General features: G+C 42.5%; 1 protein-coding gene across 5 annotated transcripts in view; it reads right to left on the bottom strand.

The window, feature by feature from the left end:
* ARHGEF7 (Rho guanine nucleotide exchange factor 7) overlaps positions 1 to 26,564 on the bottom strand; it is a 193,372-nt gene that overhangs the window by 156,898 nt on the left and 9,910 nt on the right. For 4 of the 5 annotated variants that reach the window (XM_048855274.2, XM_048855282.2, XM_048855289.2 and 1 more), the window contains exon 2: positions 9,077 to 9,163. In XM_048855274.2, coding sequence (XP_048711231.1) covers positions 9,077 to 9,163 — 87 coding nt within the window. Of the gene's footprint in view, positions 1 to 9,076; positions 9,164 to 9,251; positions 9,321 to 26,564 lie in introns of those variants that run through there. The other variant, XM_048855309.2, reaches the window with a different exon arrangement.

Below are 26,564 nucleotides of genomic sequence, written 5' to 3'. Positions count from 1 at the left end.
AAAAAGATGAGCGTAAAGTCAACATTATCAAACCATTTTCAGAGGGTGCTGAGTGCTCAGCTAGGTAAGACTGCATGATTGAATCAGCATGCATAGATGGTGTCTGAGACGAGCCAAAGGAGATTGTTTCTAACCTGAAACACACCTGGAAAAACCTGTTCCAATTGTCTGCAGCCTCATCTTACACTTACACACTCACTCACTCTGATGACCTGGAAAGACCAGAAACTCACGAAATAAGTAAACCCAGAGGTGAGGTAGCAAATGCTGCCCTCTGTTTATTTCAGGAATACTATTTCAAACTCTGCTATACCATTGCTCACATGCTAGCCACTGGCTTGCCTTAGATATTTATACTTTCATGCTGAGTCTATGGCTCAGCTGCCTATTCCTTTCCTCTCCTACAATGGTTGTCTGTGTCTCATTCCCCTTATCTAATCAGCACTATTCCCCGCTTGTCTGTTTCCCATGCCATGGCCCATTATACAGTACTCTCACTCCACCCTGTACATGGTGTGAAGACAGGAGTCCTGCCATCTGTGGGGAAAAAAAGAAGGATGTGGAAAGAAGGAGGTGGACTGGAGGGACACAACATTCAAGGCAATCAAGTGAAATTGGACAGAGCATACCCATGAGAGAGGAGTGAAAACAAGAAAAACTGGCAGGTTGGGAAACAGTGCATATGGCATTGAAAGGAGACAAGTAGGGATAGTTAACACAGTAAACCAAGATATCACAGCGCAGGGTCATAACAACGACAAAGTCATTTCTAATTTCTCCGATTTAAAAATCTAGGACAATGATTTGCAAAAGTTCTCTGAAATATCTGAAGTGTGGGTGAAAAGAGCCAATGAAGCACGAGATTTTGCATATAGCCGCGCATCTGCTTTGTGCATGCACTCATGGTATTTACATGTGAACAGCAGGCATGCAATTGCACATGCAGGGTTTTGAAAAAATCAGATCCATAAACAGGGGACTCCATAAATGCAAAGCTTGGTTTTTAAAGACTGGTTGTGCAGTATAAGCATTTGCTTTTCCACAGACATAAAGCTACATCTAGAGTAGCCTGCATACATTCCACACAGGAAATGGCACATGGCCCAATGTTCCGTGTACAATGATGTAATAGGCTACATGCAGTACACCACCTGAAATACTGACTGCTGTTTTTGACTGCTTTGTTCTGCATTTCACTGACTAAAGCAATACATAGGGCTTTGAAATTTTAAAAGATGATTTCTCCAACTCGGATCTAGTGTGTGTCTACCGTTTGTGATGCATATGTTGGTGGATCCCCAAGCTGCTTTTTAGATAATCACATAGCAGCAATGTCCAAGAGCACTTTTTACCATCTGCCCCTGGCTAGGAGATTGTGATAATGTCTTTCACATATGGACCTTTCTTTTGTGATCCAGTGCAAAAACTGCACGTAGACAAGCCCTGAATTATAGGCTGCACTTTGCTTTTTCCATCTAATATTCATAATTATGAGTGTTTGTACTTTCAAATAATTTATGGTATACTATACCTTCTCTCTCATTTCTCTTCTCTAAACATAGCAGGTTGCTACTGGGTTCACAGAGCGCTCCACGTGATGGACTGGCTCTTCTGGACCCAAGAAACAAGCACTGATTGGTGGGAATCACATCATGACGAATGCTTAGGATGACAAGCAGCGGCAGGAGAACTTTCGGATGCAAACCACCACATTCCTGGATCTATGCGCCAAAATCACCCAACTCTCCAGCCACCAGAACAAGAGCTGCGTTAACAACAGAGAAGCGAGCGGCAATTGTGTTCTGGAAGCTTGCAACACTGGATTGCTATTGGTCAGTGAGCAAATCAGTCTGCAGTTGGAAAATCCACAGTAGGGACTGTTGTCATTCGAGTGTGCCAGGCCATCAAGCATACACAGCCGCATCGGACTGCGATTCTCAGCAATATGCAGGAAACAGAAGATGGATTTGGAGCAATGGGGCTCCTGAACTGTGGTTGGGTGACAGATGGGATACATGTCCCTATCCTGGCACAACCCCATTTTCCCAGTGAGTACATAAACTGAAAAGAGTACCCTTCCAGGGTTATGCAAGTGCTGGTGGATCACTGGGGGCGCTTACCATCATCAATGTACACCACATTACACTTAAGTTTTAGTTATATACTCAAATTGTGACTACATAAGGCAGTAGATTAGGAAGTTAATTTAGGTTTGTACAAATGAAGACCAGAACTGCAATGTAATGCATATTGTGACAGGGTTAGGCCAGATGGCTACAGGAGAGTGATCCTATTGGATCCCACCCGCCCACTGCTAAAGGATCCCCCCACAGCCTAAGAGGGGGATGCACAGGACCTGGAAACCAATTGAACACAGGGGACAACTAATAAAACAACAGGGACAGGAGTGTGGTCAAAAGGTCAAACGAAGGAAACCAGACAGGGACACCGAGCAGAGAACCCTGGACAGACTACGGGAGAGTGATCGAAGGCAGATATATTAGCCCCAGGTTAAGTAGGTCCCTTTTCCCTGGGTAAGGTAACAGGGAAGGTTTCAGAACAATCAGGAACTTTCTGGAAACAATTAAGGCAGACAGGCTGATTAGAACACCTGCAGCCAATCAAGAAGCTGCCAGAATCAATTAAGACAGGCAGGCTAATCAGGGCACCTGAGTTTAAAAAGGAGCTCACTTCAGTTTGTGGTGTGCATGCGAGGAGCAAGAAGCTGAGAGTGAGACGGCGTACTATGGGAAGACCAAGAAGTACAAGCATCATCAGACATCAGGAGGAAGGTCCTGTGATGAGAATAAAGAAGGTGTTGGGAGGAGGCCATGGGGAAACAGCCCAGGGAGTTGTAGCTGTCACTTAGCTGTTACAGGAGCCATTGTAGACAGCTGCAATCCACAGGGCCATGGGCTGGAACCTGGAGTAGAGGGCGGGCCCGGGTTCCCCCCAAATCCTCCTAACTTCTGGTCAGACACAAGAGGAGTTGACCTGGACTGTGGGTTCCACCAGAGGTCTTTGGCCTGGTCCCCGATCCACTAGGTGGATCAGCAGAGACTGCGGGGATTGTTGTTCTTCCTTTTCCCCATGCTGGCCATTGATGAGGCTAACTGAGTGAACGGCAGATTTGAGCCACGAAAGTGGCCAAACTGAGGGCTTCCGTGAACCTCTGAGGTGAGCAAATCCACCAATAAGCGCAGGACCCACCAAGGCAGAGGAGGAACTTTGTCATAATATCCATACGTAGCCAAAGTGTCATTCTCTTGTTCCAAATCACTTTGGATTTTTTTCTCGTTGTCTGTCAGGTAGTTCTTAATGCCACAACCATACTGTTCATTGGCTAATGCTTTGGCTTCTCTTGCCAGTGTAGCACAGTACTTTCCAGTCTTCTTATTGCTTCTACTATCAACTGTGGAGACATAAGCCACCATTAACTGTCACTGGGTCATGATGCACATAACTCCAGCCATCTTGTATTAATCTAACTGCTTTTCCATGTAATTTGTTGCGTGCTTCCACCTTTAAGCCATCAGTAACCGCATCTAACAGTTCACCTGCTACCTGCTTTCGACTGGGTGCTTTGTTGCCTGGGCTTTAGGCAACTGATCTATGCTTGAAAAGTTGGCTCACCTTCATAGACTTTAAGGTCAAAAGGGACCACTGTGGTCATCTAGTCTGACCTCCTGCACACTGAAGGCACAATGAACCTCACCCACCCACTCTTGGGTCCTCAATAATGGAAAAGGGAATATTACAGCCATAAAAAAAAATGCTGCAATTTTCAAACCTTTTGTTTCAGTTCAGTTTCCTCCTCGTTTTCTTTAGCTGACCGAGATCCAGCTCTCTTTTGATGTAGTTGGTAATGGCAATGCAGGTATTACCAGTACTTTCATTCGCAGAGACTGATTGTAATACTCACGTACATTTAGCTAAAGTCAGTGGTTCTCATGTCTTTGTTGTTCCACTGCATTTCGCAAAACGTTTCCTCATACAGCCTTCCTGCTCACTTTTGCTTTGCAATTTCTGCACCTACGACTCTTTACCATCTTCATTAACGTTCTCAAAATTGGGTCAATTGGTTTTGCATCTTTGCTCATGTTGAAATATTCTGACTTGAGTCACTGTACTCACTGAGTTTGGTTGCAGTTACACTCCAGCTAGCCAAATCAAGAGACAGAGCACGGGACAATCATTCTGATCCAAGGCAAAAAGCACCCTGAGAGATATCACTGGAAAATAATATTACATTATATTATGACTTGTGACCACCAGCTTCTGAAATCTGTCCGTTGATATCAGTTTTCATAGATTGCTAAGTAATATCAACTGCGTGAAGTCATTCAGCTCCCAGTGGGGTCGCCACATCCATGTTATTCCAGAATAGAATCTGGGCTGCATGGTGGCTCCTTTGTGGACCTTTTGCAGGAAAAATGCCAATAAGCAGGTCAGCTTAGAATTGATAGACATTAACCCTTTTCCTCCCAAATAAAACACATTAACTAGCACTTTGGGAAATATCCTTAGAGAGGCGGTAAAGCAGCATACCAATAGCATTGTCAGTTGCATGGGAAGCAGAGATATATCTTATGGGAGATTCATATAATAATTTGTAGAAAGGTTCCTTTCAGATCTGTTAATAGAGAAACTGAAGTCTTCCTTTGGGGAATTGCTGCTTTGGTGGAATTTAGGTCCTCCATGCTGAACTGTGGCTTCTGGAGGAATGTGTTCAAAACATCTGGTTGAGTGTTCCCCTGTCTTTGGAACACACGGACAATAAGAGGAGGATGGAACAGAATCGTACGCCTTCTTGATTCCTGGGATTCCCTGATTTACCCCAGTCTGAAGCAGTTATACTGCTGTCTTCATACTTCTGTGTTTCAACTGGTTGGAGGAAGAAGGGGATATCAATCACCTGGGCTCTGTAGTTGCATTTAATTCTGAAGTGCAAACCTGGCTGGGTATCTCTCTACCTATGATTTTTTTATTTATTTTTAAACATATTATTGATCCAACACTTCAAGATTTCTGGCCACTTGCCCCATATTTGGGGAATCATACAGAGTCAACCTGCATGCTTGAAGGATGCAGATGGTTTTCCTGTAGTATCTTCTCTATCTCTGATGCCACTCAGTATATTAAGTCATCTATTTGGTTATCCCTCTTGCAAACCTTACCTGGATCAAGAGTAACAAGACCTGTAATAGGGTCTATATTTCCTTTTGAGCTACAAAAGCCTCCTTAGTTTTTATTTTAAAAGTTTATTTTTATTTAAAGGTTTCCATGGCAGCTCTCTCTAGTCACTGAAAAGTCTCCCTCCTGAAGAGCCTGGTTAGTGGTAACCAGTGCCTTCTTTGTCTGGGGATTGGTTTTCCATGGCCTTAGGCAGGGCTGATGTTGTGACACAAGAGTTATACTCATTGCTCTTACTGTAAATCCCCTCTCCCAAACAATCTCCCACAACAGCCACTGATAAGGAAACCTTTCTCAAAGAATGCTCCCAGACCAGAGATCTTCTGACCTAGAATGGCACTGTGGGCACTAAGGAGTCTGATTATGCATGTGTGGCTTTAGCCACGATGTGGAAGAAGCAAATGCATGGATTGCTACAGTGGCTTTACTTGTTTATTGTTGTTTTAAATGCACACTTTCCATTTCTTTAACCAGACTTGAGAGTTGTATGAACTTTTTGGAAGTATAAATCAGGAAATATTTATTTGTGGGTGGAATCACTCCCCTTTTCCGCTTCCTCCCATGCTTCCCCTCTCAGGAGCTCATCTGGAGAAATATAAAGTCCGCAGACTGGTTTCAAAATATGCCTTCGCAAAAGAAAAACTGATTCTGAGCTTTCTCCTCTGTGAGCTCTGGCTCCAAGTCCAAAAAACCTGCCCTTGCTCCCAGGAAGATTAATATGAAGGACCCGCTGCAATTTCTGGGCCCTTTCTTGTCTGTTTTAGAATCTTTGCACTGTATTATGGTGAACTGGAAGAGAGTCCTGCACCTCTTGTTCTTTATTTTACTGGAAAAAGCTTGGTGAGCAGAGTCTCATTAGCCTAGCAGGTGTGACATGGCTGACCTACGGCACAAGCAGGGTCCCATTCTAAATTCAGATTTAGAAATTCATTTTCTTTTAGTTTCCTCCCAACCCCCTATGTTTTTTCTTCACGTGGAGTTTACAGATACATTGCAAAATAATATGTCCAGAGCACAAAAAAAATTAAAACTCCTGCTTGCTTTAAATAGATACAAAAGATGAGTGGGAAATTCACAACTGCACTCCATGAAAGGAAGAGAGTCCAGTGGTTAAGGAACAAACCTAGGATGTGGAAGACTTGGGTTCAATTCCCTCTTCCACCAACTTCCTGTGTTACCTTGGGCTAATCACTGAGCCTTTCTGTAACAGACATTATGGGCACTGCCCTAAAGAGATGTCAGCTACTGGAAAAGGAGGACAATATTGAATACTTATTACTGTCCAAAAACCTAATACTTTACCTTGTACAACCCCTTCTGGCTGATAAACTTAAAGAGCTTCCATCTCTCTCCCTCTACCAGAGGGTTGAGAGGTGGGCAATAGAGCTCTAAACCCTGTCTTTATTAATAACTTTTTCCAAGCTGAAACACAGAAATTAACATGATTCTTGTAAGTTTCACTGATGCCTCAAGGGTTCTGAACAACAGCAGCAAAACTGACCAGGGGCTTGCTAATTTCATTCTGTTGCTGCTTGGCAAAGCTATGAGCAGCACCACAGACACTGCATAATGAAGACAGCACTGCATAGATTTACATTCAGAAGCTATTCTTTATAACCACATGGGATAAAAACTTTTTTCCTAAAGAAAGTTTAAATTATAGGTAACTACTGCAGGTCCACACAATTGCTAAGGCAAGCTTCTCAGTCACCAGGGCTAAGGAGATTTTTCAACCCATGGTGATGTCACATGAACACTAAATTTTTAACATTACTGAAGAAGTCAGAAAGCACCTTGGATTGGTTATATAGCAAACCCTACAAATGATGTACAAACATCCTGATAATCCACAATGACAGGAAAGGAAATATAGAAAATGCCCATGATAATTTAATAAAGTTTTAGATAAAATACTTTTTAAAATGTTAGACAGTGGTTCCTTAAGAGTTTATTACATTATACATATAAAAAAAAAAATCTCACTGGACTTTTACTGAATAAAATCCTATTTGACAAAGTCATCATCTAAAAGCAGTTTTTGTAAACAAAATTAATACAACTTGAATAGAAACATTGAAACACTACACGCAGAATCTTTTCACCTGCCAAAATAAACTTTATATCTACATGTCAATGAAGCAATAACCAATTCACATCAAGACACTGAACGGAATTTCAGCAACTTTCTGCAAATATCCCTCCCATTCTCTTTTATAGGTAATGAAATAGGACGCTCCCACACTCCTCAATACTTCTTGTCTTGTTTCTTCCTCAGAAGTTAGTGTTCCCTTTGTCTATCCAAGATCACAGTTTAAACAACGTGAAACGTCACCAAAGGAAATTCTCCTGCTTTAGGAAAGGCACCACAGGGCCTACTCTGAGCCTCTAAATACTGTTTAGAGTCAGATACAATATGATTTTAACTGCTTCTGTAAACTGGCTATGAGCACTCACTTCTAATAAACTCTTACATTTAAAAATTGTGTACTTACACAGTGTTTTTAATCGCATAGGAGCCTATGCATTATACACATTTAAAATGAATCATGAACTATAGGGTCCTACCCAGTTCGTGGTCCATTTTGGTCAATTTCACAGTCATAGCATTTTAAAAATCGTAAATTTCATAATGTCAGCTATTTAAATCTGAAATTTCAGGGTGTTGTAATTGTAGGGGTCCTGACCCAAAAAGGAAATGGGGGAGGGGGGTCACAAGGTTATTGTAGGGAGGTTGCAGTACTGCTACCCTTACTTCTGCACTGCTGCTGGCAGCCACGCTACCTTCAGAGCTGGGCAGCTGGAGAGCGGTGGCTGCTGGCCGGGAGCCCAGCTCTGCGGACCCAGCTCTGCGGGCAGCAGCACAGAAGTAAGGATGGCATGGTATGGTATTGCCACCCTTAGCTTTGCACTGCTGCCTGCAGAACTGGACCCCCAATTCGAGAAACTCTGGTCTCCCCCATGAAATCTGTATAATATAGGGTAAAAGCACACAAAAGACCAGATTTCACAGGGGGAGACCAGATTTCATGGTCTGTGATGTGTTTTTCATAGCCGTGAATTTGGTAGGACCCTAACTATACACAAAGTTTACCCTATCCACCACTGAAGTGCAGCAACCTCTGTGATGGAATGAATACCGCAACAGAGCACTCAGCTACAATAAATACCTGAGAACAGGAGCAGATCAGGAATTTAAGCAACTCAGTTTGGAGAGTAAATTTAAGTAGGAAAAACAAAACCTGTCAGATCAGAATCTGGCCAGTGGGATCTTGAATGACCACATGAAATCAGAGACTTGAGGTAACGTCTCACCCAAAAACCCTTCAAAGTGCCCTCCAGCATCACGCTGGGTTATTTGTTCAGCATGGACTCAAGAGAAGACAGCAGCACCACCACATTCGTCATCTTTTACAGATCAGTTTTACCTTCAGAGGCTACCAACAGCCCCCACTTCCCCTTACACAAACAGCAACCCTTTTCAGATCACTGTTCAATGGCTCCCCCGCCTCCTGGGGCCACAGGGCAGCTCCGAGGACCCCAGCAGTAGCTCTAGGAAACCCCCCAGGGCCAGAAAATGCCAACATAAATCACTTCAGGCACAGGTGCTGGAACTAGGGGTACAGGGGGTGCTACCACACCCCCTGGCTTGACGTGGTTTCCCTCAGATCCAGGGTTTACAGTTTGGTTCAATGGCTCTCAGCACCCCCACTATACAAATTGCTCCAGCCCCCCTGGAAGCAGGAAAGTTAACCCCAAGATGGGAAAGGAAACACCCTCTGCAACTTGCCCAGAGGACTCAAGGGGCCCCAGGGAAACCTCAAAAGACTGCGTGCCCAGCCCAGCCCCAGACCCCCCTGCCCTGCCCTGCCCTGCCCAGACTCACCTCCAGGCGGAGGGAGGCGCCGCAGCCGCGCAGGAACTCGCGGATGTTGCTCAGACACTCGCTCTCGGTCCGGGGCTCCGGGTAAACCTGCAAGAGAAGAGGCGCTGGGTGAGCGGGCTGCGCTGGGAGCGCGGGGGACCCCGCGGCCCGCCCCGGCTGATCCTGCCCCACTCACCCCCCTGCTCCCTCCGCAGGCGGCGGCTGCTCTGGGGCCGTGGAGGGGCTTTGACCCGGGAAGTAAACACGGAGCCAGGAAATCACGTGCGAGCCGGGGAGGGGCCCAGGAAAGTGCCGGGCCGGGCCCCTGCTCCCTCCCCGCATCGCTGTGCAGCGCCGGGTGCTGCTGCCCCGAAGCCAGAGTCTGGGGTGAGCCCGGAGCGAGGCCGGGGCAGCCGCCCCGGGGCTTCTCCTCGCAGCCCTGCAGGGACGGGCCGGGGGCACGGCTGCGCTCCCAGCCCCCGGCCTGCGGCGCTGGGCGGACTTCGGAGGCGAGGGTGCAACACACACAGTATGAATCAGGAATCATTCAATCTCGCTGCCGTGGCTGCCTTTACCTAATGGACAAACTCCGCGTGCAGCGCCATCAGTGACTAACCCAGCCGCCACCTGGGAGCCAGCCAATGCCCAGCACCCCTGCCCGGGGGATGGGAGATAACATGCCTCAAACAGACACATCTAACAGCAGCATTTGCTCCCTTTGTTCAAAAAACGGTGACTTTCCCTGAGCCCCGTGGAAAGGAAGTCCTGCCTTGGAAATGATGCTCGGTGCAACACAACTTCCTGTTGTACAGCATCTTTCAAACACACTGAATCTGCAAAGAGAGGGGTTTAGAACCAGCGCCTAAAATGAATGCAGCCCGGCTGTTCGGCACTTCACTCAGAATTATCACTTCTGTAGTATTACAGTCATGCCCAGGTAGGACCCAGAGGTCCATTGTATTGGAGTGCTGTACTAACATATAGTGTAAGGGAGGGTACTTGCCTCCAAAGAGTTTTCAACTAAAGGCCCACTAGTCCTGTAGTCTGATCCAAACAGGCAAGCCACTGTTCCTGTGCAAAGGCCCATTAAGTTGAATGGAAGTCCCACTGAAATCAAAGGAGTCCATACAAGTGTAGCAGTCTGGCCACTTGTATTAGATTGCAGGATTAGTGCCTAAATTTAGACACAAGTGGATGTAACAAAGCAAGTGAAGACAAGGGTAACAGTGATATAAATGTGTGACAACACAGAGTAGATTTGCATGATCTTTATCGTTTTCAGTAACGGACGATAAAAAATGCAGAGTATACAATAAAAGAAAAGTAAAGAGATAATAGTGACCGCATAAAAAATTCATTGTACCATTAAAATCTTTACCTGAAAGTAAAAAAGACCATATTTTAAATCATGTCTGCTACAATGTCCAATCCTGCAAGATGCTAAGCACCACCATCTCCCACCAAAGTCAATGAAAGTTGAACTCAAGGGGAGAGGAGAGTGATCAACACCTCTCAAGAGGTGCTCAGTACCTTGTAGGAGCAAGTCCTTAATTTCTGAAGACCAAGACCTGGAAATCCCAATCCCTTCGCTGGCTCAGAACCAAACCAATATCCAAAATTCTGACATTTAAAAAAAATGAAATACTTTTCATAATTCAAACATCAATTAAGAATGCAATCTAATTTCAGGGAACATAGTGGGTATCACACTATGGGATGTAGTCTGTTCTTTGTTGTGCATGCAGTGTTCCCTTTGACGCCAATTTGCACTTCAAAATCAATCCGTATGTGAGAGGAGAATGTGGCCGTATGCCTTAAAATCATGAGTGGAAATCCCAAGAAAAACTTTATAGGAAAGCTTCATCTCTGCTTTACTAGTTATCAAAAAGCTAACACCAGACAGTGGAATTTAACAGTGATTATTAACTAACTTTCTTTGCTCATAGTCTACCAGACAGCTGTGATTTCTTAATCGTCCATTGCAAAGAAGGAAGCTTGCAAAGGGGAAAGACTTGACTGAAATAAAGATTTTTTTTAAAACGGAAGTGTCTGTGCTCCACAGCCAATTAGTGGTAGTTTAGGCACAGTCCTGCAAATGCTTAAGCACAAGCATACCTCCACACATGTAAGCAGTCCCATTAGCTTCAATAGGACAACTCACATGAGTAAAGTTCTGCATGTGCGTAAATGTTCGCAGTACCAGGACCTAACTTCACAAATAATTCTTCTGATTTCAATGGAAAAATGTACCAAGTAAGATACTGCTCAGCTTGAGTAAGGATGGGCAGAATTGGGCCCTGAATACATATCTCTATTTGGGAGGGAAAATATTGTATGGAATTGCAACATAAATGGGAGTTGAGGGGCCTCAGCACCATACAAGAATTGCCCATTAGATTATAAACGACTTTAGGCAGTGACTTTTTAAAAAAAAATTAAGTCATCTGTGTATGTCATGCATGCTTATGGCACTAGAGACACAAGTATAATTCTTCCATTATACAGTACTTGAGGTTTCCCTTGGAATATTTAACTCCTGAAATGTTGACATCAAGTTCTTTTGGGAAGGGACTGTGCCTTCCCATATGTTTGTACAGTGCCAAAGACATTTTGGGCTCTATGCTAATTTAAATAAAAGTCAATAAAATGGATGACTTGCTTGAATCAGGAAAATTTGAATTATTAGAAATACTTAGTCACAATCAGCTTCCAGATTTAAAGTTTAGATTGTAGCGAAGTCAGCGTCCAATTGGGGAACGACCATAAAAAATAACCGATGCCAACACCTTTAGATCTGGAGCCGAGTGACATGAAGCAGGCCAATTTAAGGTTTAAACCACACGTTAAATCTTTAAGGAATTCTACATCTAAACTTCAGCACTCTAAGATCTAAGCCCTTGAAGATTTTTAAAATATAGGGTCTGTAAAAACTTAATGAAGGTGCTTAAACCATTGTTTTTGCTAATACTCTATTAGACATGATTGCAGGCTTAATGTTTCTACTTTCATGTTTGCTTATCTTTCAGCAATCAAGGTTTTAGTGTTTCTGTATTACATTCACTGAGTATATTCTATATCTATTGAAAATCAAAAATATAATTTAAAAACAAGAACATTTTCATAATAGACTACACCACACTGATCAGGAACCCCAGCAAGTAATTCTTTGGAAAAGGAAACAACGGTAGAAGAAAATGCCTGAAAAGGTTCATTAAGTTAATCCCTCTTGCATTAGTGGACTGTTTATTATATCTGTCATAAATATAAAGGGAAGGGTAAACCCCTTTGAAATCCCTCCTGGCCAGGGGAAAGTTCCTCTCACCTGTAAAGGGTTAAGAAGCTAAAGGTAACCTCGCTGGCACCTGACCAAAATGACCAATGAGGAAACAAGATACTTTCAAAAGCTGGGAGGAGGGAGAGAAACAAAGGGTCTGTGGGTCTGTCTATATTCTGTCTTGGCCGGGGATAGACCAGGAATGGAGTCTTAGAACTTTTAGTAAGTAATCTAGCTAGGTACGTGTTAGATTATGATTTCTTTAAATGGCTGAGAAAAGAACTGTGCTGAATAGAATAACTATTTCTGTCTGTGTATCTTTTTTGTAACTTAAGGTTTTGCCTAGAGGGGTTCTCTATGTTTTGAATCTAATTACCCTGTAAGGTATCTACCATCCTGATTTTACAGGGGGGATTTCTTTATTTCTATTTACTTCTATTTTATTAAAAGTCTTCTTGTAAGAAAACTGAATGCTTTTTCATTGTTCTCAGATCCAAGGGTTTGGGTCTGTGGTCACCTGTGCAAATTGGTGAGGCTTTTTATCCAACATTTCCCAGGAAAGGGGGGGTGCAAGTGTTGGGAGGATTGTTCATTGTTCTTAAGATCCAAGGGTCTGGGTCTGTAGTCACCTAGGCAAATTGGTAAGGCTTTTTACCAAACCTTGTCCAGGAAGTGGGGTGCAAGGTTTTGGGAAGTATTTTGGGGGGAAAGACACGTCCAAACAGCTCTTCCCCAGTAACCAGTATTAGTTTGGTGGTGGTAGCGGCCAATCCAAGGACAAAGGGTGGAATATTTTGTACCTTGGGGAAGTTTTGACCTAAGCTGGTAAAGATAAGCTTAGGAGGTTTTTCATGCAGGTCCCACATCTGTACCCTAGAGTTCAGAGTGGGGGAGGAACCTTGACAATATCTCCTAATTGTTTTGCCTAATTTACTTTTGGACAACTCTAATGACAGTGCCTCAAACTCCCTCAGCAAATTATTCCATCACCCAATGGTTAGACTATGTTTCCTAAAATCTACCTTTTCCTTTTCTCTCCTGTGTCTATGCTCTGTATTGTGTAATCTTAAATATTTTCTTCTCCATGTTATCTTTCAGGTATTTATAGATTGATCATATTCCCCCTGTGTCTTTTCTCTAAAACGTATACATATTAAATTCCCTTAATCTCTCTTCATAGTTTGTAACTTCTAATCCCTTTATCGAGGGTAACCATATCTTCCATTTTGGCTGGGACAGTCCCTTTTTTAAACCTGGTCCTGGCCATCCTGACTCTTTTTTTTTTTTTTTTTTTGGCAAAAGTGGGTATTTGTCCAGTTTGCTGTTGGCAAGTGGCTTGGGCCAGCCCTGCATGGGGCTCTGGCAAGCAGCTGAGGCCGGCTCTGCATGGGGGAAGGGAGGCTTGGACAAGTGGCTAGGGATAACCCTGTGCAGTGGGAGGGGAGGCTTGGCCTAACCCCACACATTATTCCATTTTCCCTTTGGGAAATATGGTCACCCTACCTTTATCATTTCTTTCATCCTCCTCTAGATTGTCTCCATTTTATCAAGATCTCTTTTCATAATGAGGAACCCCCAAAACTATGCACAGTGCAAAAATAAGAATGACAAGTAACAAGTCACTATAAATCCAAGTTTCTCTCATCAGAAACAAATTCCTTGTCCACCAAGTGATTCTTGTCTTGTGACTCAACCAGGTTTATCTCTTTAACAAGCAATAATCCTTATTCCTAGGCCCTCAACTAGCTAAACACAGAATTCGGGAGTTTTAAAGAACCAAACCTGTGTAGCTGGCCCAGAAGTCATAGACATTATCTCATAGGTGGCTGCAGTATCTGGTAACAGGACAAACAAAGAGCTCAAAAAGGATGCCATCAAATAAGATAGGATGGAGACAACTGCCAATCAAGGCTTTGCAAAAATGGCAAAGGATTCCGTTCCACCTCCAGAAGTTTAAACGTGGGTCATATGGCATTTTCAGAATGTTTTAGACTTGCCCAGAAGTCTCATCCCTGTCAAAAACATGCACCTTTCTAGCTGACAACTGTGCTTCCCTCAAAAGAAGAAAGGTAGTTAATAAACCCTGGCAAATCTTTAAAAAGGCAGTTCCTTCTCTCTCAAAAAAGGGAGTACATTTCAAAGCCCTGCTTTACTGTTTGTCAAATCAATGGCACAAACATAGATTCAATTTTCTCAGCTGCATGGACAGAACTACCTTTGCATCTGCCAAGAAATAAAAGCATCTGAGCAAATGATCAGAGAATCTAATATATCCAGGTCTTTCTCTCCTAATAGAGTTTAACAGACAAGAGTAAAGAGCCTAAAAACAGAAACAACGACACCCAGTTATTACTCAGGAAATTCTTAAAACTGTGTGAAGATCCTTGCAATCTTCTTCGACAAATGGATTAGAAACAGTGTGACACAAGGAATAAATTCAGAGAACTGTGCATATAATTTCAAAATGCATTAGGTAACATCCCTTCCAAGAAGCTATAGGAAACTTGGAAACTTTACCTCTCACACTCAGAAGCAGTCTTGTCCATGTATTATTTAAAACATGGATAGGAAACAGCTGAAATAAATAGCCAATTCTCAGCATGAAAGGAGGTCAACAATGGGCTGCCTTACCAATCATTAAGAAAGATGTTGTTCAGATATATTCGCTAATTATCTAGAAGATAGGAGACTTAACAGAGGCAGCAAAATAGGTTCATGTCCCAAAATTATTTAGCTTAATAAAGAATCAATACTGTGTACACCTAGTCTGAGAAAAAAACATGTTTGTAATTCTGTTATCGCATCCCCGCTCTCTCCCCACTTTTGCCTATTGGATTATTCCCATCTGTTATAACCAAGGGACTATCTTTTCACTACGTGTTTGTAGAACACCTACCAAATGGGGCCCCTGTTCCCTGACTGGGGCTTGTAAGTATTACAGTACTACAAATAACAAAGAATAGTAATAATTAGAAACTACAGGAATGCCAGAAGGATCTAACAAAAAGTAGGAATTGGGGTGACACAAAGGAATTCAAAGAGATAAGTGCAAGGTAAAACTTGTAGCAGGTGCAGCATGAACAATTTAAACCATACAATGGGTTCTGATTAAGTATTAATCACTCAGAAATTATTATGGATAGTTCAATGAGGATTTTTGCTGGATGCACGGCGCTGATCAAGAAGTGAACAAAAGTTTAGTATGAAAAAGATGGAAAGTAATGTGATAAGCAATAGAAGACTACATGATATATATAAACAGTACATCTTCACCTTAAACTGAATATTACATTCAGTTTAGTGAATCTACATCTATACTCTTCAGACAAAAATCAATCATCTAAAAGGACACAAAAGAGATAGACAATATCCAAAGTATGCACGGTAGAGATTCCACGCATGAAGAAACTGAATACATTATAATTATTTAATTTGGAAGGTGGAACAGTAAGGGGAGCTGTGGCAGAGGTGTAGAAAACTATTATATTTATAAAATGGAAAGAAAGCACTCTCATTTTAGTGAATGAACATTAGAAATTTGTAATGAATATCTTCCTGAAAGCCCACTTCTTACTTTTCTGCTATACCTATGAATAACCCAAGTCATCTACTTATTTTATTTATTTATCTTATGAGCAAACTGCTTATTTATAGGGCTGTCTGTTAATCACAGTTAACTCACACAATTAACTAAAAAAAAATTAAACGTGATTAATCACAGTTTTAATCACACTGTTAAACAGAATGCCAATTGAAATTTATTAAATATTTTTAGATGTTTTTCTACATTTTCAAATATATTGATTTCAATTACAACACAAAATACAAAGTGTACAGTGCTTACTTTATATTATTATTTTTATTACTTATATTCGCACTAAAAATTATAAACAAAAGAAATAGTATTTTTCAATTCACCTCATACAAGTACCGTAATGCAATCTCTTTACCATGAAAGTGCAACTTATAAATGTAGATTTTTTTTGTTACATAACTGCTCTCAAAAACAAAACACTGTAAAACTTTAGAGCCTACAAGTCCACTCAGTCCTACTTTTTGTCAGCCAATCGCTAAGACAAACAAGTTTGTTTACATTTACAGGAGATAATGCTGCCCACTTCCTATTTACAATGTCACCAGAAAGTGAGAACAGGAATTCATGTGGGACTTTTGTAGCTGGCATTGCTAGGTATTTACTTGTCAGATATGCCAAACATTCATATGCCCCTTCATGATTTGGCCACCATTCCAAAGGACATGCTTCCATGCTGATGACGGATTCTGCTCGATAACAATCCAAAGCAGTGCAGACTGATGCATGTTCATTCACTCTTCTGGGAATGGAGCCTGCCACCCCGGGCATGAGCTGCCTGCTGCCCTTAGTAAGCCACTTTCTTCCCCGGATGGGAGGAAGTTTGTGGCCAGGGCCTGTTATGTGACTCCCCTGGAGAAGGGGAGCACAGCAAAAAAAATTTGGGAGCCTCAGCTCTACGGTAACTATGGTAGCTGTATTAGCCTCCTGCCTGCGCTCTGCAGGGATCAATGCTTATGAATCTACACAGTGGTAGATACTCCAGCATGGCACCCCCAGGCTTTCCCAGTCCACCAGTGACTGCTGCACAGGGTCATGTAGGGAGCACTCCACGGAGCTGAGCTGTAGAGACACCCTCCACCACCAGGGAGGAGGAAGCAGCACCTGCTTCCTGGAAGATTTCAGAAAAGAATTAGAGTCTTGCAGTATAGTAATAATAATAGCATCTGCAGCTACAGTTAAAGTGCCAGAGCCTTGGCTGTTGTAAATCAGCAACATACAGCACCTGAAGGTCTGGTCCAAAAACTACAAGGGCTGTCCATCCTCTTGCCATTGACTTCAATGGGCTTTGAATCAGCCCTTATATGTGTAATTATTTTTTTTAAAATGTAGGTTGGGGTTTTCAGTGGGATACAAGATGGCTAGGCACCCAACTTCCACTGACTTTTCACAGGAATTGGGCACCAAATCCTTTAGGCTCCTTTGAAAAATCCCAGCCTAATTCATTAATTTTTACAAATAATGTACTTAACAATTAGTTCTCTTTTCAAATGAAGTGTCTTACCACATCTTATGGATAAAACTATATTGCATCTGTGGTGCTGTAGTTCTTTAGTACTGATTTTTAGTGACCTGGAAAGTATATAAGAACATGCGTGTACACAGAGTTTGCAGAGATACTGTGTGTATCAGACATGCAGCAATAACTGTGTGCTGCATACTTGCGTTTCTCTGTACGGGAAAACTCTGAAAATTTAGGCTCAAGCACAGCCAGTGTAGATAGCGAAAAGCTAAGTTATAATAACATTAGTAAATTAGAGATAGACACTACCATTTCACTAAACACTCCAGAGCGATTCTGTGCCAGCCTTAAAAGATTGATTCCATGGGGCTTGCACAGAAATTGGACCAGTTTTTAATTTAATCTTTAATCTGATGCATGAAAATTATACTTTAACACTGACACAGCATCTTGAACTCACCTTGTTAATTTGCACCCATGCTAACATTAATCAATGTTCAGAAAAAACTCTATATACTGTGCAATAAGTAAAATACTGTGTTTCAATACCTGTTTCACAGCCTGATCCAAATCCCACTGAAGTCAATGGAAAGTGTCCCATTGACTTTAGTGGACTTTGGTTCAAGCCCTTAAACAACAGAATGAGCTAAAGATGCCATGACAGCTTTAGCTAATAACATATTTGTTTTCATTTGTTTCCATATATGTTCATATTATACACAAAGGTACATTAAAAGACTGTTATTTAAGTTGCAAAGTCAAGCTCTTGAAAGTTAGTAAATATAACATTTACAGTTGCCCATGCAACTTTAATTCTGCCCCATTGTGATTCCATCCTGTGTACTGAGGCAGGGGTCCTGTGAAAAAATTAGTATGTGATTGTATAATTCATGACTGTATCTTAATGCCTACACACAAGGGAGTCAAATTAAGGTTGCCCCGGCAACTTTTATCGTTGCATTTCCTAACTTTCAAATGTTTGACTTTGCAACCGAAATAACTTTTACATTGTAATTTTCTAGATGTATGGATTTTTTATTTTGCACAGCTGTCAGAAACCCCCACCCTGAATCATCAGCAGGGTCTGAATCATAGAATCATAGAATATCAGGGTTGGAAGGGACCCCAGAAGGTCATCTAGTCCAACCCCCTGCTCGAAGCAGGACCAATTCCCAGTTAAATCATCCCAGCCAGGGCTTTGTCATCCTAACATCCTTCAGCATTACAGCACAGACTGCTACGACTTGAGCTCTAAGGACTAACATTAGAAGCCAGCTGATAAAGGTTTATTTTTCCAGAGCTGGCAGGTGAGGAGCGAAGTTGATGGGTTGCTGCTCCAGGGGTGGTTGAAGGGAACCCAGCCTGTCTCTCCCAGACCAGAAGTTGAGGGAGCTCCTACCCCTTGTGGTGCTTCCATGGAGTGGGTGATAAATGGGGCAGTGGAGCCATGACTAAGGTGTTGGGGTTTATTGAGCAGGAGAGCCGAGCCCAGCTATCTTCCCTGCCGGCGCCTCTCCCCCCCCAACAACACCCTGGTGTTCCCTCTACTGTGTGTGCTGCTGCTGCTGCTTTGGTGGTGGCATGAGCCCAGCCTCAGAAGGTTCAATGATTTAGGCAGGCTGACAACATTTTTCTGAGGAACAGAAGGAGAGAAGGAAAATGGCAACTGTTAATATTTTATATCTCATACAAATCTGAATGGAATTCACAGGACAAAGAAAAGGCACTTCCGTAGCCTGGGGAGATTCCCCCTGCTGCAGAGTGGATTTGATTTAAATCAAATTGATTTAAATCATGGTTTAAATCACTAGTCATGAAGACTCGATTTAATCATGGTTTTCTACATAAAAGTGCATTCATGTTGGTTGTTATAACCTTAATACATATTCTTCACAACTCAGAGACAGATGTAGGTTTCATTTTTAGAAGATACACACTATACATTTTTAAACAGTGATTTATTTTGAAAACTTTTCAGATTAGTTTTACAGCTATATCAGAAAATGAATGATTACTTATTTCATATATCAAAGATAATTGAAGGAGATATTTATGAAGTCATTGGAAGGTGAACAATCTCCAATTCAACAGGTTAATCATTAATATTTGGAGGATTTTCTTGCCATGCTGTATTAGGAGGAGAACATCACCAGACAGACATTTACATTGTTTTATTTAACTAAAACAATAACATTAAGGACTCTGGATTTTTTTCTTCAACAGCAAATATATAATATTTTAAGAAAACAAGCATATGTCCCTCACTTCTCACATTTATCTCCAGACTTCTTCTCCTTGTCCAGATCTATTCCACCCCCAACAATCTTCTATTAATTGAACTTTTTGAAACTTTGCACTTTTAGAGAGAGGTAAGGGATTGACTCTGTACATAAATTTGCAGAGGGACAGTAGAGTTGAGGTTTGTTGTCTCTCACCTCTATATATTATTTATTTATTTAAAAACATTTTTGCCATTAACAAGCATATTACTTTTGGAGACACAAATCCACAGTTTGAGAACTGCAGAACTAAGCATCTCTGATCGTATCTTCTAGACTGAGCACTGAGTAGTGTGACAGGGTCGGGCCAGATGGCTATAGAAGAGTAACAGAAGGCAGATATATTAGCCCCACGCTAAGTAGGTCCCTTTTCCCTGGGTAAGGTAACAGGGAAGGTTCCAGAACAATTAGGAACCTTCTGGAGACAATTAAGGCAGGCTAATCAGGGCACCTGGGTTTTTAAAAGGAGCTCACTTCAGTTTGTGGTGTGCGTGTGAGGAGCTGGGAGCAGGAGGCGCTAGGAGCTGAGGGTGAGAACGCGGACTATTGGAGGACTGAGGTGTACAAGCATTATCGGACACCAGGAGGAAGGTCCTATGGTGAGGATAAAGAAGATGTTGGGAGGAGGCCATGGGGAAGTAGCCCAGGGAGTTGTAGCTGTCACGCAGCTGTTCCAGGAGACACTCTAGACAGCTGCATTCCACAGGGCCCTGGGCTGGAACCTGGAGTAGAGGGCGGGCCCGGGTTCCCCCCAAATCCTCCCAACTCCTGGTCAGACACAGGAGGAGTCGACCTGGACAGTGGGTTCAGAAAAACGGCCAAGCTGAGAGCTGCCGTGAAGCTCCAAGGCGAGCAAATCCACCAATAAGTGCAAGACCCACCAAGGTAGAGCAGGAACTTTGTCACAGTAGATAGAAAGATTAACCTAAATAATCTACACAGACGCCTCTGGAACCCCATAAGATTGGATCCCTAATCCATGAACTATTGGAATTTATTTACAAAGCTTTTCTTAAACATTACGTGAATATATTGTCTCATACTATAGAATTAGAACTTATAATCCCTATTCCATGATGAGATATCTTTGAGCTATAATGTATCTTAATTAAAACTATCTTTAGATAGGTTTATTCCTCAAAAAGCATTTTATCAAAAAAATCCGATTTACATTTTAAAAAATCAGATTTTTTTTATTTAAAAAAAAAATCATTGATTTTTATCGACCCTGCCCTACTGAACACCAAAGGCCTACTGCAAACACTGAAGATGTGAGAGCTTCTCAAAGGAAAGGTAACAAAACTCCTTTATAATGGAAAGTGTGACACAACCTAAATATAAGGGCCCTGCCAATTCCCCTCATCATTATTATAACACCTTGTAGTTTGTATTTACTGCCTCATTGTTACTTTGGGACCTAACTTCCATTCAAATGAATTCCTATTTCCTCCCCTCAGGCACTTGAAAGTAAGGACTCTTTATTGTAATGGAAATATGTTATATAAACATGTTAGGGAATATCTCTGGCTTTGGGGTCAGAGATAATATTAGCATAACGGGTGTGCTCTGTGATTCTGGATCAGTGACATTTGCTGCAAAATTTCAAATTTTGAAAGAAGCGGCAAAATTCAACATTTTGGATGCAGAATTCTCCATTCTGCAGCAGCCAGGCACCGCACGTTTGGTTTTCCTTCTCCATGCCCCAGTCTGCCCGAAGTTGCCTCTCTGTCTCCAGGTTCCCGGGAAAGGAGGAGCCATTTGGATTATTAACCTATGCTCCCACTCTACTGGCCTTAAAAGGGTAGCCCGAAGGAAAAGGAGGTTTCTTTCCAACCTTTGCAGCCATCAGTCTATGCAGAGCAGGACAGATCCAGCACATCATACAGGTTGCTCTGAACAGCATTGGGCACTGGAACTGCCGCTGTACTTCTCCGAAGAGGTATGGAGGGAACTATTCACGGTTCCATGGATCTTGTTAGTGAGCCCAGGACTGCCAAATCTGACCAGGAGCCAGGGAGCAGAGCTCCCTAGGGTGCCAGCTGGAGTACATTTCTGTCCTATTGCCCACTCTCATGATTTTACCACAAGCCTCATGATATTTGGTGTTCTTCTTAAAGCCCCTGCTCCAGAACCAAGGGGCTGCATGAGAATCTCAACTTTCATTTTTTTTTTAAAAGTCATTTTTTTTGGAGAAAAGCTTGAAAAATGTGACCTCTACAGGCTCAAAAGCCGGAAAGTAAATAAAAAGAACCCAAATTGTACTATTTTCGAAAATCTTAATGTTTAAGTCATTCTCGTGAGTTTCTGAGGCTTGATTTTTGAACATCTGACGTCTGCACACCGTGGTCTGCCCGCCAGTGAGTCAAGAAGCCAGGACTGTAGGCTTCCTTAGGCAGCCAGAAAGCTGACACTGGCTCAAAGCTCCCTCTTTTCCTCTCACAGATGGAGGGTGTTCTGAATCTGAGCTGGGTAACACTGGGGCAACTGAGAACCCAGGAGCTAAGGAGAGAGGATCCCCTCTGTCCTCCTGGTAGGGAGAGGAGACGGCTGAACCAGGCTTGTCTGGAAAGCACTGTGGCAGCCAGGGTCCAGGGAAGCAATACGAATGAGAACAATACCAATAAAATAATTTCTCTCGCAGCACAGGCACCAGCTTCCTCCTTTCCCTGGGCGGCTCAACCCCAGCCCTCCCCACACGCCTTCCCCCAAGGCCCCGCCTCTGCCCTGCCTCTTCCTACCCCCACTCCGCTCCCACCCAGTTCCGCCCCTTCCCCAGAGCGCGCCCTGTCCCTGCTCCTCCCCCTCAGCGCCTCCTGCCCACCGTGGACCAGCTGATCGCAGCCGGGGGAAGGTGCTGGGTGGGAGGGGGAGGAGTTGATCAGCAGGGCCGCCGGTGGACGGGAGGTCCTGGGGGTGGAGAGGGGGTGTTGGTTGCCTGTTGGGTGCAAAGCACCCACTATTTTTTTTCCGTGGTGTTCCAGGGCTGAAGCACCTACGAAGTCAGCACTTGTGTCTTGCAGTATTTGTCACAAAAGTATTTTCCCCACTCAGTATTTTCAGGATTTGGGGAGGGGGGGTTCTCCATGACTCCCCAAGCCTCAGCAGCCCTGATGTTACCCAGGAACCACACCCACCCTTTTTGAAAAGACCCATTTTTCAAAGAAGAGCCACCAAAGCCAGCTAGAAGCTCCCTTCTTCTCTGGTACACATTCACTACTTCCTTGGCTGACACCACAGTCACCTAAGCCTGGGAACCATGGAGAGGAGCCACTGTGGAAATGGCAATGTACCACCCCCTCTATCTGTGTCTGCTAGATTCTCATCCCCTCTAGCCACAGGGATGAAGGGGACAAAAAGGCTCTAAATGTGCTATGAATGAGTCCTTAACATCAAGCTGTCATTTTTGTTAGCCTTTGGAGCAGCTGTAAAACACAGGCAATAAAATACTTTCTGTAAATTATGTGGGCCACATTATGGCCAATGCAGGGAAAGTGGTAACAAGTGCACAAAGTACAGCAAAAGCAGAGCTAATCTGCACAGGGAATCCTAGTGCAGAGGCACAAATAACCTCCTTGGGAGGCTAGTAAGGACTATTGCCAGGAGAGAGACCATAGGTGCAGAAATACGCAAACATGTCTCCTGTTCCCTAGGTCCAACCCTGCTATGTCTCTCAACTACTGTGCTAAGGGCCTGCAAAGTGTTTCTCTGTGGATTTCAGCGGGTGGGGGGGGAGGAGGACAGAATATCCTCTTGGTGCTAATCTGCATGGTACAGACCTCAGGTGGTGATACTCTGATGCCCTGATCAATGTCACAGGGACCAATCGGCTACATTTTCTGTGCCCCCCACAATCTGCTCTCAGGTAGCACTATAAACTCATACTGTACACAACGGTACCAGGCTTCCCCACCAAAAATGTCATTGCTTTCTAGCTCAGTACACCTCCAAATGCCATTCTCTTCTGATTCCTAACCACCTTCTCTTTCTTCCTCCCAAAGCTCAAAACACTAGACTCTGTCCTCAGACTTGCGTAACTGACAGAAAAATGTGGCCCCAAGAATTCAGTGTGAAATCAGAGACAAATGATCGTTACCGGTTTCAAACATCATTCTCATTTTGCCAATCACAGTAGCTGCCTGCAAGGAGAACAGTTAAGGGAAAGCGGCTGTGCATGAATGCTTGGGTTCCCTTTATGGGAAGTGATTGTGCATAAATGCTTGTGCTCCAATTAAATGGACACCCAGTGCTACGTTTGTTTTCTATGGGTCATTAGCAAATTAAATTATTTTTGTTCGAAAATTAAAACTCGAGACATTTATTTAGGCCAGAGACCTCACTCCTAAAGGGATTAGGAGGACTCAAATGTATTGGGCCCCTCAATCCTGATATTATCCCTTTAAATAACCAGATTAATTTTACTTTGGTGTCCAAGCTTTCCCATGTAGAAAATAAATTCTTATGAGTATAAATTTCCCTTGAGTCTCAACCAGCAAAAAAGTGGCTATCTATTCTTCCTAAATCTGACTCCGCTCTTCCCAAGATATGGTTGATGCAGAAACAGAAAGGGAAAGTGGCAAAGGTGGCTTCAAGTTATCTTTGCACCTCCTGTATTCTGTCATAGCCATACCCCTTCTCTCCCCAGCATGCCTCCTATTCAAAGGACTTCAAAGAGCCACCCCACTTGTGAAACCTCATTACATAGAATCATAGAAATGTAGGACTAGAGGGGACCTCGACAGGTCATCTAGTCCAGTACCCTTCATTGACACAGGACTAAATATTACCTAGACTATCCCTGACAGATGTTTGTCTCACCTGTTCTTAAAATCTGCCAATGACAGAAATTCCACGACCTCCCTAGGTAATTTGTACCAGTGATCAATTACCTTTGCCGTTAGGAAGTTTTTCGTAATGTGTAACCTAAGTCTCCCTTGCTGCAATTTAAGACAGTTATTTCTTGTCCTGTCCTCAGTAGATATAGAGAACAATTTATCATCTTCTTATTATAACAAACTTTTATGTACTCGAAGACTGTTTTCATGTCCCCTCTCAGTCGTCTCTTCTCCAAGCTAAACAAACCCAATTTTTTCAACCTTTCCTCATAGGTCATGTTTTCTAGACCTTTAATCATTTTTGTTGCTCTTCTCTGGACTTTCTCCAGTTTATCCACGTCTTTCTCAAAGTGTGGTGCCCAAAACTGGACACAGTACTCCAGGTGAGGCCTTATCAGTGCTGAGTAGAATGGAAGTATTACCTCCCATGTCTTGCTTACAACACTAATACATCCCAGAATGATGTTCACTTTTTTTGCAACAGTACTATGTCGTTGCCTCATATTTAATTTGTTATCCACTATACCGCCCAGATCTTTTTCTGCAGCACTCCTTCCTAAGCAGTCATTTCCTATTTTGTATTTGTGCAATTGACTTTCCTTCCCAAGTAAAGTACTTTGTGTTTGTCCTTATTGAATTTCATCCTATTTATTTCAGACCATTTCTCCAACTTGTCAAGATAATTTTGAATTCTAATCCTGTCCTTCAAATGCTTGCACCCTCTCCCAGCTTGGTAATGTCCACAAACTTTATAAGTGTATTCTCTATGCCATTATCCAAATCATTTATGAAAATACTGAGTAGAACCGGGCAAAGGACATATCCCTGCAGGATTCCACTCAATGTACCCTTCAAGTGTGACTGTGAATCATTGATAACTACTCTCTGAGTACAATTTTCAAATCAGTTGTGCATCTACCTTATAGTAGGCTCATCTAGGCTACATTTCTCTAGTTGGCTTATGTGAGACAGTATCAAAAGCCTTACTGAAGTCATGATATATCACATCCACTGCTTCTCACCATCTTCTTTACCCTGTCAACGAAGGATATTAGGTTGGTTTGACAAGATTTGTTCTTGACAAATCCATGTTGACTATTACTTATCAACTTATTATCTTCTAGATGATTACGAATTTGATTGTTTATTTGCTCTTTTATCTTTCCAGATACCAAAGTTAGACTGGTCTATAATTCCCTGGGTTGTCCTTATTCCCTTTTTTATAGGTAGGGTGCTATATTTGCCCTTTTCCAGTCCTTTGTGATCTCTCCTGTCCTCCATGAGTTCTCAGATATAATAACTAATGGCTCAGAGATCTCCTTTTCAGCCAATTCCTTAACTATTCTAGAGTATATTTCTTCAAGCCCTGGCAACTTGAAGACATCTAATTTGTCTAAGCAATTCTTAACTTGTTCTTTCCCTATTTTTGCCTCATATCCTACCCCATTTACATTGATGTTCACTATGTTAGTTTTCCTGTCACTGCCAACCTTTTTGATGAAAACTGAAACAAAAAAGGAATTTAACACTTCGGCCATTGCTGTGTTCTCTATTATCGTTTTTCCCTCCTCATTGAATAATGGCCCTACTCTGTCTTGGTCTTCCTCTTGCTTCTAATGTATTTGTAAAATATTTCTTGTTACCCTTTATGTCCCTAGCTAGTTTAATCATGTTTTGTACGTTGGCCTTTCTAATTTTGTCTCTACATGCTTGTGGTGTTGTGTTTTTTTTATATTCATCCTTCGTAATTTGACCTAGTTTCCACTTTTTTGTATGACTTTTTGAGTTTCAGTTTGTTGAAGAACTCCTTGTTAAGCCAGGGTGGTCTCTTAACATATTTCCTATCTTTCCTACGCTTTGGGATAGTTTGCTCTTGTACCCTTAATGTTTCTTTAAAAAACTGTCAACTTTTCTGAACTCTTTTTTCCCTTAGACTTGCTTCCCATGGGCTCTCAATGACCAATTCTCTGAATTTGCTAAAGCCTTCCTTCTTGAAGTCATTTATTCTACTGTTTCCCCTCCTTCCATTCCTTAGAATCATGAACTCTTATCATTTCAAGATCATTTTCA

The sequence above is a fragment of the Caretta caretta genome, chromosome 1, assembly GCF_965140235.1.
Source record: "Caretta caretta isolate rCarCar2 chromosome 1, rCarCar1.hap1, whole genome shotgun sequence".
Lineage (NCBI taxonomy): Eukaryota > Metazoa > Chordata > Testudines > Cheloniidae > Caretta > Caretta caretta.
Note: the sequence above shows the minus strand (reverse complement) of the source record. Positions and strands in the feature narration are given on the sequence as shown.